The sequence below is a fragment of the Sitophilus oryzae genome, unplaced genomic scaffold, assembly GCF_002938485.1.
Source record: "Sitophilus oryzae breed Bouriz unplaced genomic scaffold, Soryzae_2.0 scaffold_1191_pilon_pilon, whole genome shotgun sequence".
Taxonomy (NCBI): domain Eukaryota; kingdom Metazoa; phylum Arthropoda; class Insecta; order Coleoptera; family Curculionidae; genus Sitophilus; species Sitophilus oryzae.
In genome coordinates, this window is record NW_022145828.1 from 39,252 (window position 1) to 52,217 (window position 12,966).

Here is a 12,966-nt window from a genome sequence, read left to right on the forward strand (position 1 = left end):
AATTAGAGATATCATTATTACTTTATTTCTTGTACTAATCGTTGTGATTGAAGTATTTGAAATAAATATATACTCAAACAAAGCTATTCTACGTCTGGACATAAAAAAATGCAGAAAATTAGTTGGTGTAGAAAATTAATTTTCTACCTAGAAAATATAAAATGTTCCACCTACCCAACCCTGGCTGTCAATCTACGTGAAACCACGTTTTTAATCATATATAATCATATAGAGGTCCATCAAAGCAAGCAGTTGAAGGCTAGTTGGCCGTAGGTCGAAATATAATCCGAACGGATTATCCACTTCCATGTGAAAATATTCATATAAACTCATGGTACTTGTTTAACCAACGCTCCATGTGAAACAGTAGTTAGAGTTTTCATTTTTATCATTATTTGATGCAGTGAACTTTTTGGAGACTCTGGCCAAGTTAATATACCTGTGGGTTAATATAACTGTAAGTTCCCGAAAGTACCCTTGAACGAAAGTACCCACTGCCCTACCCTTGAAAGTACCCACTGCCTGGTATCTGAGTGTATTTTGAAAACATTCTTTAGTTTGCTAGGCATTAAAATTTTATTAAAATTTTTCTGATTTCTAAGTTTAGTGTACCTACAAAACATAATTATTACTTTCTGTAAAAAGGGCTTTCCTGTAAAATTAGTAAAATGGTGCTTATCATGTTTTTTCCCTGGACCCTTCAAATGTAATTAACTGTTTATTATTTTGTTTCAGAGAGGTGGCAGTGTGAGGGGAGAGGATTTGCCTTACATTCTGGGACTTCCCCTCATCGGTGGAGGTCCATTCTTTCCTCACAACTACAGTCACAGTGATATAGTAGTGTCAAAGACTTTAATACAGTACATTAGTAATTTCATAACAAAAGGGTAAGTCAAAATATATTTATTTTTTACTTGGGAAGATTACCAAGACTTCATATGAATATGAAACCAACAATACACCGAATCCTATTGATTTGTTGAATTGAATTGTTTTAATTGAAACATTTGAGGAAATTAATAAAGCTCATTTTTGAAAATTAATCTCAATGAACAAAAAAAAAATAAAAATACTGAAAAAAGAAATTTGTATCATGATATTACAAGTTATGATAAAACAGTTCTTGTGGTTTGAACGTCACACCAAGCTACACATTATTAAATACTAAATTGTTTTAAACCACCAGAACTAATATAATATACAAACAGATCCAAGAGAAATTTTAAATTTAGCAATATTCATACTAAATTTAACTGTTTTAATTAAACCGTTCCAGGAAATTCTCTTTAACCGTGTCCCACTATCTACAATTCTCTTTCACCCAGTCCTTCTTTAACATTGCTGCGTATGTGTACAGGGTGTCCCACTAAGAATAGCTATCGGCTGTATCTCGAAAAATATTAGTCGTAGGGCTTGCGGAAAAAATATTTAGAATTAAAGAGACCATGAGAAATTGCTGGAAATGATTTTTAAATTTGTAGAACCACCGCTAGAGGGCGTAATAATAGAAAATAAAAAAAAAGAATTTTTAAGAAATTTAGCCTAGATACAATGTACTATAAATAATAGCTTCGTAATCTACGGTAAATTTTGAATATTTTTTGTTAGAACTATTTACCTCTGCTAAAATAAAATGGTGGGGGAAGGTTAGATCTGTTTTTATTTAAATGTTAATAAATACGGATTAGATGATCGGAATCCAACAAATGAGAGCTCGTTTAAAAGAGCATTTCTTACTCTATATTATACCATATAAACAATAAAAATAAGCTTTTGAAAGCAAAAGGGCTAGTAATACCGTTTTAGAAAAATAAGGTAATGCTTATATTTTCGTATTTATTATAATTTTGCTAATAACTTTGAGTTGAAAAAAGATATCAAGATGCGGTTTTTGCTGACTTGTTAAGCTTTTATTACTCTTTACTATCAGTTAAAATTACATATACTATCGCGTTTGATTTTTTTGAAAAAACGCGCAATGTTTGTTAAATTGTAAGACAACGCCCCCTAGCGTCTACGTTCAAAAGCTTATTATTGTTGTTTATATGGTACAATATAGAGTAAGAAGCTCTCTTTTCAACAAGCCCTCGCTTGTTGGATTCCGATCATCCAGTCCGGAGTTATAAAAATTTAAATAAAAACAGATCTAACCACTCCCCACCACTTTATTTTGGCAGATAGGGGAAAATAGTTCTAACAAAAAATATTCAAAATTTACTGAAGATTATGAAGCTATTACTTATAGTACATCTTATCTAGGCAAAATTATGTAAAAACTCCATTTTCTTATTTTTTGTTGCAGTTGCGCCCCCATAGCGGTGGTTCTAGAAACTTGAAAATAATTTGCAGCAATTTTTCATAGTCTCTTTAATTATAATTTTTTTTACCGCTGGCCCTACGGCTAATACTTTTCGAGATACAGCCGAGAGCTATTCTTAGTGGGAAACCCGGTACAGTAAAAGAACTTAAAAAGAAAAAAATTACTAGCAACGACAATTTCGGGACGACCGGTATCCATCGATGCGACTATACTGTTTACTTGCCAAGGATTTAAACAATTTTTGTGCCGGCGTACTTGTTGAAATTGACACGTCGCGTCGGCGTCGCGTGTGCGCCACACTTGCCGATGTTGTTTACAAAGTGGGGACTGGTGGGGACACTTGCCAAGTACGCAAATATTGGCGTACTTGCCAAGTAGACGAGTCGTGAAAGTGCGCCTAAGAAGTGATTAAAAAAGAAACGTGTCTCATATATTTCTAAGTTATGATATCAAAATTATTATCAATGTCACATCGGGCTACACATTACTAAAACACTAAATTGTTCTAATTCTCCAGAACTAATATAATACACAAGCAAATCCGAGGAAAATTTTAATTTAGCAATATTCATACTAAATTTAACTGTCTTAATTAAACCGTCCCAGGAAATTCTCTTCAACCGTGTCCCACTATCTGTAATTCTCTTTCACCCAGTCCTTCTTTACAGTTGCCGCGTATGTGTATATGTCCTATCTCGCTCTGTCTCTGAGTCTTATTTTCCGGCGGTATTTCAGCAGACGACTGGGCCTGATATAAATGGTTATTTTGCACAGGACCTGGAAGGATATTAAATAAAAGAAAATCCTTACTGTTTCGAACAATGGCTTTGTCGAGATTATACTTCTTTCTTTGGATTTGAAGATATTTCTTAATATATATTTTTGGTTAGAAAAGGAATGATTTTGACAGACTGGAAAATTGGCGGAAAAGACAATATAATTTTTAATTAAAATGACAGACTACAACTGATGCCGTCATGGTCAGGTTGAAAGATACTGGTTTAAAAAAATCGAATTAAAAAACTGTTTTATATTTTGTTTAAGTCCTATATCATATAATGATACTTACGTGGATAAGTAAAACACTATGGAAACTGTCGCAAACATATCAACGATTTCCATTTATCTTCTTTTTTTGTTGCACACGCAGTGCTTCTACTCTATCTATCCTTGTCGAGGACCTATCGTCCACGCGCCAAATTTAAACATTAATTTTAAAAATTTAATTTGTAAAATGCATATATTTGAACAATAAATTGTTTACTGTCACAAAAATTAAATTATATAAAAAAATCATTAAGCCACTCCGTAAGAATTTCAATATTCTTAGGAAATCTAAACAGAAAGTGTGCACGCGGTTTAATGTAAATAAAAGATCAACTGAATACTTTACTTGCCTATGAAAAAATAATTCGGGAACTATATTAGAACTTCCACACACCAAACACTTTATAGTCATTTTTACGAGTATTTAGAAAGTCCAACGAAAAAAAAAAGAAATATAATTGCTCAAACTTAAAATCAACTTCTCATTGAACACACTTGCATCCTTGGCTATATAAAAGCGGTCCATAAAAGAGTAATTAATACAATTTTTAAAATAAAAAACGCAAAAACTAGCGTCGTTACACAATGAAAATAAGATCAAAGAATATACCAAGAATAAGATTATGACATATAAGTAAGACAAGATTATCAGAATATAATGACAAAGAAAAGATGGAAATATTACAATTATAGGTTTAAAAATAAACGACTAATTAGGAAATTACTTCAAAAAAGAACGTTAAATTCGATTTGCTCAAAACTACGGTTTGTGAATTAATGTAGTTTTTGCTTCTGGGGTACAGATTTGAAAAGTCTACATATAGATTTGACAAAAACCTCTTTATTAATTTAAAAGTATCAAGGTATTAATACAAAAAACTCTTTTACCTCTCAAGAAACAATTTAACAAATTTAACAGAGCCACTTAATAAGGTTAAAAAGCTTGGCAAAATTAGAAGTGACGGCAATAAGCTTAGTGTATTTAACAAACGAATTCAATTAATTTTAAAGCCATGTGTCTCATAGAACAACGACCTCATCGTTCTTTTATCTTTTCGGTCTGTTTTTATCCCTCTTTGTTTTCTATCTTCTTCTGTTCTAATCAATTTCCAAAACCTTAGCCGCTGTTTCCATCAAACCAGTAGCGTCCTATTCACTATGAACAATGGAGATTGTATCTATTAAAGTAATAAAAAGTAAATGTTGAGGTCACCTTTACTTTTTGATGCTAAGGCTAATCTTGACGGGGTCTACTTTGTTTACACGGAATCCGAACCGCGGTCCTCTGTCATGTCATTGTCAATGATGTTCACCTATCTATTCACCTGTATCGTCTAACGTCGCTTAACTTCGGTGATCTAACGGGAACCTTAAATAACTTAACCTTTTATTTTTAAGTTAACGTAGCTGGATCGTTAGCCTTTTTAATAGTCAATATATGAAATCTGGTGCTAGATCTAATTCTAGTACCAGTTTTGACTCCACCTATCATCAGAGTTGACTATTGGACAGACTAAATCGCAAGTCAAAAAAGCACAAAAACAGCACTCATTTGAAAGAGAATTTTACAAACCTCAAAGACCTATGACCCTAATATAAGTACCGTATGATCGAAAAAAAAACGGAGTTTAAGCACTAAAGTTTGATTTTTATGCATCCGTTGTTCAGGGTAGGCGACGATACGATGATACGATATTAATTTTATTAGTTGAATTTAACGAGTTTTAAGACTTCGATGGGTTAATTTTTTTTTAATCAAACACAGTTTTTAAATTTACTGCATTTTCATGCTTCCGTTCATGGGATATACGATTTGCTTGTGATTGATGTCATTTTATATTTTTTTTAAAGAGCTAGCAATATCTTCGAGAAATAATTTTAAGAAAGCTGTTTCTTTAATATATCTTTTGCTATGCTCTCCTGAACACAGTGCGGACCGTCTGGCTGCCAGTAGACGTTGCGTTCACTACTGCGTATCATATCTGTATTTAACATCTGTTCACTACTGCGCATCACAAATTCGCCCTGTATTTCAGGAACTAAGAAGGCTAGGACGAACCTATGTGTAGGATATTTAGTTTCATCAAAAAATAGAAAAGTAATGTGAAAATCGCATCATTGTACCTCTACTCATACACGAAAAATCTCATAAAACACACAGAAATGGAATACCCTGTACAGATGTGATACGCAATAGTGAACCGTAGTCTACCGGCAGCCCGACGGCCCGCACTTTGGCCAGAGAAGCATAGGAAAACATAGCAAAAAATATATTAAAGAACCAGCTTTCTTAAAATTCTCGTTTTCTCGATAGTGCTTGCTCTTGTACTCTTATATTTTTATTAAGGTTACATTATAATATAGCTCCCGTATATAGCGTTTAACGTCCTGGGAGTAGCAAGGTACAGCTTGCCATACTAGAGCCGTGCGGTATACAAGAAAGGTAATGTGGCTAGCACTACGCTTCAACCGCTTATTATTACCTCAGGATTGTGAATCCAAAGTACTCATTTAAGGCTGAGTCGACCTAGGTACCCAAACTATTTTTATTTTAATAAAAATAGTCGGCTGATGAACTGCCGGGTGTGGGCTTCGAACCCACTACCTTGAGATTGGTAGACGAGAGCCTGTACCTCTACGCCACCACCGGGCACCTCCTAAGGTTGTAGGGTTGTAAGGTTGGATTAAATTTGTCAAAAAAGTGTCAGAACGTCCGTACGATCTTTCTCCGTTGACGGGCTGGGGTAAAAAATTTACGGATGAAAGGTGGCGCGAAAACGCTATGACCAATTAGAGCGCCGCGCCGTCAACCTTGCACTACTATAGAGGTTAGGATGGGTTAGGTGTTGGCCACCCTCAATGTCCGCTACTGGACTGGTTCTATCTGGTCCACACGGAGAAAAAAAAGAGCAACCGGCGGCATTGGCGATAGCGGGTGCGAACGTTACTTATCCCGGATATAAGGTCGGTTAGTTGGCGTCGCCCGTAATTGACGTTATCGATTTAGTTTCCAAGTGGATTTACCCGATTCGGTTATGGAAGATTAAACGGATCCGATGCACACAGACCGCCGATTTTATTCACACAAAAACCGCCGTTTTTCGTAGTAATTGTTTTATTTTCAAATGTGGGAAAGTGATTTTGGAAACTGAAGATTACATGGGAGGGGATTAATCACTGCGACCTTACAGGTTTAATGTGTCCCGCTTCCTCCAGTTATAACTCATCATACAGTATAAGGGTTGGTTGGGTTGGCAAAAGTCAGTATCTGAGTCGTTTTAGAGTGATGAGGTTAGTTCTCCATCTGTTATCAGCTGTACCAAAGTTAATGGCACGAATGGTTGTCATCTTGGCGCACCCAGTGAGAGGTGTTCTGGTATTTCCTCATTTTCCATAGAATCTGCATATTTACCGTTGTTTCTTAGCTTAAATCTACTAAGGTTATGATAGAGGTGACAGTGTCCTCTTAAAAAACCCGTGGCAATCAGAAGATTCTTATTAATTAGTTAAATTATCTACTGAGTCAAACAAAATCCTCTATGCGAGTCAAACTCATAGTCTTGTATAAAAAAAATAATTAAAATTTCTACTATTTAAAAAAATTTAGGCAACATGTTTCGGGAATCACAATCCCATTTTCAGGTTCGGAAGCTAAAATATTATAAATAAAAAATATATAATAAAATTAAGTAAGTCAAACATATTTGTCAAACGAACAAAGTCAAGTAACAAAACAATAAAATACTGGTACAAGTCATAAAAGTTAAAATTATCCGAATTACTTGTACAAAGAACTGTTACAAAATGCCAAGATGAGCTTTATAACAAATAAACAATTAGCATGGCAGCATTTATCAAATATCATGAGGAGTACATAAAACTATTTCTAAATGAAGTGGGAAATTTCAGATTTAAGTGAGAGGAGCCAAAATATTTGTTGTAGTTAATGTGATAATGGAATTTCTAAGATGTATTTTAATTATTTAAATTTATATATGCAAATTAGAATTAAGTAAATCAGTCTTAATTATATTTATCTTGTATAGATTTGCTTTTTATTCTAACTTAAACTATGAACTATGAACCATCGATCGATACTTACACAAAAAGGTCACTCCATCAATTATACCCACAGGTCATCAAGGATAATTTTTTTGTAAAAATATTTCAACAAATGATGAATTTGCTGCTGTTATGTACCAAGTGTTAACAAATCAATCATCTTCAGCAACCAAAGTAGATAATTTCATCATCATCATTATTTTCAGCTTATTCAAGTATTTCCCATTATGGTGTAACCTCGTTCAATTCATACTTTCTTTGTAGGTGGACCCATTCTTGTCTATTGTTGACTATGTAGAAGAATGTAGAATGCTTAGGGAGGGGAGTTAATCACCGCGACCTTTATAGATCTATTGTGTGTTTTCCCTTCTTGAGTTATAACGAGTTATAACTCATCATGGACAGTCTCAGGGCTTTAACAAAAGCCAGTATCTGAGACGGCTCCATAGATGCCAGCTCTCCATCCTCGATATCGGCCGTACCAAAGTGCTGTTCATGGCACGAATGGTCGTCGTCTCGGCGCACCTCAGTGATAAGGTGTTCTACTTCGCAGTTCACAAAATCTGCATTCGCCGTTGTTTCAGTGTCAGCCTGAAGTGAGGTGTTCGTTGAGGAGACAGTGTCCTGTTGAAAACCCCGTAACAATCCAAAGATTGTTTTACTTAAATCGCTGAAAGCCTTTGATTTTTCTCGGTCATAAGTTCTAAGGAACTTTTTCGGGTGTTTTTAGACCGTTGAGGACACCCATTCTGTTACGGATGGAATCTTCCTTACCTCTTCAGTTACGCTTTCAGTTGGTTCCCTGCTTGGAAAACAGAACGGTTCTGGTCCAGTTAGTGGAGTGTTCGCTCCTTTCTAGCTAGGATCATTTGCTTTTTCACATTGCCTACTATCCCTTGGTGAGCAGGCACCAGAGTAGAGGACTTTATTTTCTTTACCTAATTTGTTGAGCTTCTAGGCATTCTTTGACCAACTTCGAATTGATGGTTACCGAGTTGATCGCGTTGGCAATAGGATGGTCGGATAGGATGGCAATTTCCCGTTTTCGATAGTTCCTATCTAAGATAAAATGTACGCATCTGATAGCGCAAATTTCTGCCTGAAGGATCCTGGCGTAGGTGCCCTTTGGTTCGGAGTATTCAGTTTTGGGCCCAAATACTCCTATCCCCGTCCCTGCTTTGGTTTTGAAGCATCAGTATACCACGTGATGGTATGGTCTTTTATATGCTGAGTAAGCGTTTCTTTTCTTCCAATCCTTTATTGCTCACTACAGTGATCTGTTTCTCAAAGTTGTAAATTCTTGGCATGTCATCCACTGGGAGTTAGAGAAGTGGAATTTTCTTTTTGAGGTGTTCCAAGGCCCTGAAAATTCTTCCAGTACTGTTTCCGTCAATGACCATTCTAAACATTGTCACATTGGCATAACTACCGACGACAATATGCAGTGGTGTTAGGTCTAGAATGTTGTATTTTGCACAGGTTTTGCATTTACGTTGCTTTAGTTTTGTATACCAAGCAACTGCTCCATAAGTAATCATGGGTCTTAATATCATGGTATACATCCAGCGCAAAATGCTAGGGGCGCAGCCCCACCTATTTCCCGCCAGTCTTCTGCATATCATGAGCCTTTTGTGGCTTTGCTTATTGTTGACTATACAAGCCCAAGTTATACCTGATAATTTCCTAATATCATGGTGCCATCTCAGGTCGCTTAATTCCTCATGGGCACTATGCTGTAATTTTTGTGATCCATCTGTTGTCTGTTCTTCTTATCAGGTATCCTGCCCATTGTCATTCGAGGGATTTGACCCTGTTGATGACATCAATTACCTGGGTCTTTGTCGTATCCATTCTTTTACGATCTCTGTTGGTTATTCGCAGCATATTTCATTCCATTGGCGTTGTACGACCTGCATTCTCTTTATGATGTCCGTTTTAAGTGTCCAGGCTTCATTATGCATAGGTCTGACTGATAGTACACATTGATCGAATATTTTTTTTTTCTTTAGATAGAGTGGCATTCTATATTTGAACATGATTGAGTTTCTTCCATAAGTACTCCATACTAACTTAACTCTGTTAATTTCTGTTAAAAACTCCCGAGCTGGTGTCTTAGTTGTCCCAAATATATATATAAAATAAAAAAAAAAACAGTATATATATATATATATATATATATATATATATATATATATATATATATATATATATATATATATCTTTTTCTACTATTTCTAGTGCTGTGTTATTATGTTTTTTTGTTTAAATGTCTTTTCTGTCCACTAGTTCATTGTACATATATTTTGATACCCACTTTATTGCTGGCTGTATTTAGTTTTTTAATTTGTGCTTGTAGTTTTTCAAGACTATTGGCAATTAGAACCTGTCGTCAGCGAATTTTAGATGGTTAAAATATTCTCCATCTATTTTAAATCACATTTATCGCTTCATATTATACTAATTGTCTATTTTCCATAATTTTCTTTGTATGTCTTTATTATTTATTTTTTTTTTTTTTTTTAATATTTTCTTGAAAATTATTTTCCATGACGGTTGTCCTGTGTTATTTTCATCGAGCTTCTGAAGCACGTGTAGTTTCATAAATAAAGCGAACAAGAGCAGAAGCAGGAAAATTTAATCAGCATAAGGAAATTAGGTTACCTATAAATTTGTTGCTAGGAAATGGCAGAAAGGCTTCATTATTAATTTTCTTCGCGTACTTTACGTACATGTGAATATCTACGTATGTGTGTGTCTGGCAAGAAGAGAATATCCAGATGAAGTTAGAGAAATTGGGTTATTTTGTCTATTTGAGTAAATACAATACCGCTTAATTTGAATGAAGCTATTCTATGAATTTTGTACTATAATTATTTATTTTTGATGATTTCACCCCTCTTTAGAATTCGAGTTTTGAAAACCTTCTATCGAACCTCTACATCCTAAAAGTCAATCCGTTTTCTAAACAGCTTTACGTCAAGCGCTTTAAGCAGGATCGTGATTAATCAATCACCAGATTTTTCTGAAACACCCTGTATACATTTTTAAAAATCTAAAAAATATGTAAAAAACAAAATAAAATATACGTGTTTAAGCCGTTTTTCGGAAACTTGACTGTTTTTTAAATAAAATTGTAATATTTGAGGGGTGGTCGCACCCCTGAACTGGAATTTTGAAAATCCTTTCTTATTGAATCTCTACACCCTAGTATCAACCTGTGTGCCAAAATTGAGCTTCTTACGTTGAGTGGTTTGGACAGGATCGTGATTATTCAGTGAGTCACTTAAGGATTTTATCTGGGATTTTATATTATAGTATAGATATTGCTAGTACCGCATTTACAATGAGTGGAAAGTGAAGCTAAAGGAAAGAAATAGAATATCTATCTTTGCATAAGTCTATCTTTCTGTTCATCAGGTTGTTTCATACACCCAAATAAAACGATCTAATTCGTCTACTTCATCGCTGAACGCTCTCACCTGTCCGCGCACTATTTTAACTCTAAATATTAATACCGTATAATACATTATTTTTTTGGTAATAGCATTATTTCAACCTGTTACTTTAGATATTCATCATATCTATCCGTTTTTGTTTTTGTTTAAATATGTCAGAGATTAAATTTAAATTTATAAGAAGGCGCGAATAGTCAGAAGTTAAATTGATTTAATGAAAGATATTTAGTTATTTTTACTTATTATTGCTAGATTACAGGCCACTTTAAATTTGCGCTTTTTTAGTAAGATTCCTTATATGTATTTTCAAAAAAAACATGTGCCATCTCGTGGGGAGATTCTTCAATGCAAAAATAATATTTACTTATATCAAATACAGGTCATATTCTGCTTTGTTTCGCAGCTACAGGTTGTTGTAAATTCTTTAATAATCTTTCGATGTATTATAATCTTTAAAATTATTGTGCATGAAACTATTTTCTAAAAAGCAAAATCATGCAAAAAATTATTTGACTAGTTTAATCCAGAGAGAACACTAATAACTAAAGTGAGAGAGACCGATCAACGTTAATTTTTGAAGACTGTGTTAGTGGCGCGGCCTTTGGCGTCTAACCCAAACTATGAGCGTATTATCGATATAGTAGGTTGCATTCATACCTATATACAGGCGCCAAAAATTAAGAAAGAAGAAAGAGAAATTGCTTTATTGTCATAAAAAAATTAAACAATTTTGTTGACAAAGCTTAAAAAAAAGAATATAAAAAACATACAAAACTTCACTTAACAATAAAAACATATAAAACTAACAGCAAACATACAAAACTAAAATACTTTATAATAATTATGTGAAATTGTACATTGTCAAAATTTATTTAATTAAATATAAATAAAATATAAAACATACATGTAAATAAACAACTGTATATAATGTCAATACTAAATTTAAATGGATAGTAAACAAAATCATTTAATTTAAAAAAAAAAATGTGTGTTAAATTTAGAACCCTAGATATTAATATAAAAATCGTTAACCGCGTAAAAGGCTTTCTCTCCAGTAAGTATGATTCTAGAGCTTTGCGAAATGCAGGAAAGGATGTAATGGAATTAATTTCAGATAGCAGATGATTGTGCATTTTTTTTGCATTGTACAATATAGAACTCTTTACTAACTCAGAGTGAGGGGTTGGCAGATACATGTTATGCTCTGCGTTCCTAATTGGATAGCCAAGAACTGGCCCTAGAGAAATACTCGATACGTGCTTGCTAACTAGGCAGACGGATTCGAGTATGAATAGGGAAGGAAGAGTTAATATTTTATATCTTTTTAAACAAGTCCCGGTAGTGAGCACGACTGGTTAGCCTCAGTGAATATCGCACAGCTCTCTTTCGTAATTTGAAGATACGCTCAAATTGAGTCGCAAAACACGCACCCCAGAATGGAAGTGCGTATCGGAGATGCGACTCCAAAAAGGGCATATAATATATTAAGGGCATATTATATTAAAAATTTGCATATTATATTAAAATTTGTATATTTGAACCGAATCTTAACCTTTCAAGTTTATAATAAGAAATTCGTATTTTTTTAGCTTATTTTCTTGACAACGAAAATTTATTATTAGACTTAAAGCATTAAAACCTATAAATAAAATACTGTGTACGAACATAATAATTTATTTAACCTCCATACTCTTTGCCATACTCCAACTCAAGGCTGCAATCTTCAGTAACTTTTTTATCTAACTTGGCTGGGAGTGAACAGGGAAGCACGGTTTGGAGCTCGCACAGAGTATCAGTCGGTATCCCGTAGGTATTCAATGTTTTTGATAGTCTTTATTCTATAACAAGAACCTAGCAGTTGAAGAAAATAACTTGTATTACTGGAAATAATACCAGGTATAATACCTAATCGTTCCATAAGTATCAGAAAAGAATGTGATGTTTAAATTAAAAATTAAATTAGCAATATACAATTATTATGCACTCACTATTACTATTAGTATAAAAATAATTACCGAGATAAAACTTACCTTTAAAGGAAACGTTTTGTCTGGGCCTCAACCACAAAAACAAAATTACAAA

At 33.9% G+C, this 12,966-nt stretch overlaps 1 protein-coding gene across 1 annotated transcript in view; it reads left to right on the forward strand.

Annotated features, from left to right (window-relative positions):
* Nucleotides 1-735: 735 nt before the first annotated feature.
* Nucleotides 736-12,966, forward strand: part of LOC115891733 (neuroligin-4, X-linked-like) — a gene marked incomplete at its 5' end in the record, with an annotated part of 76,674 nt that continues 64,443 nt past the window's right edge. The window contains one exon of the mRNA XM_030912278.1: nucleotides 736-887. Coding sequence (XP_030768138.1) covers nucleotides 736-887 — 152 coding nt within the window. The remainder of the gene's footprint in view (nucleotides 888-12,966) is intronic.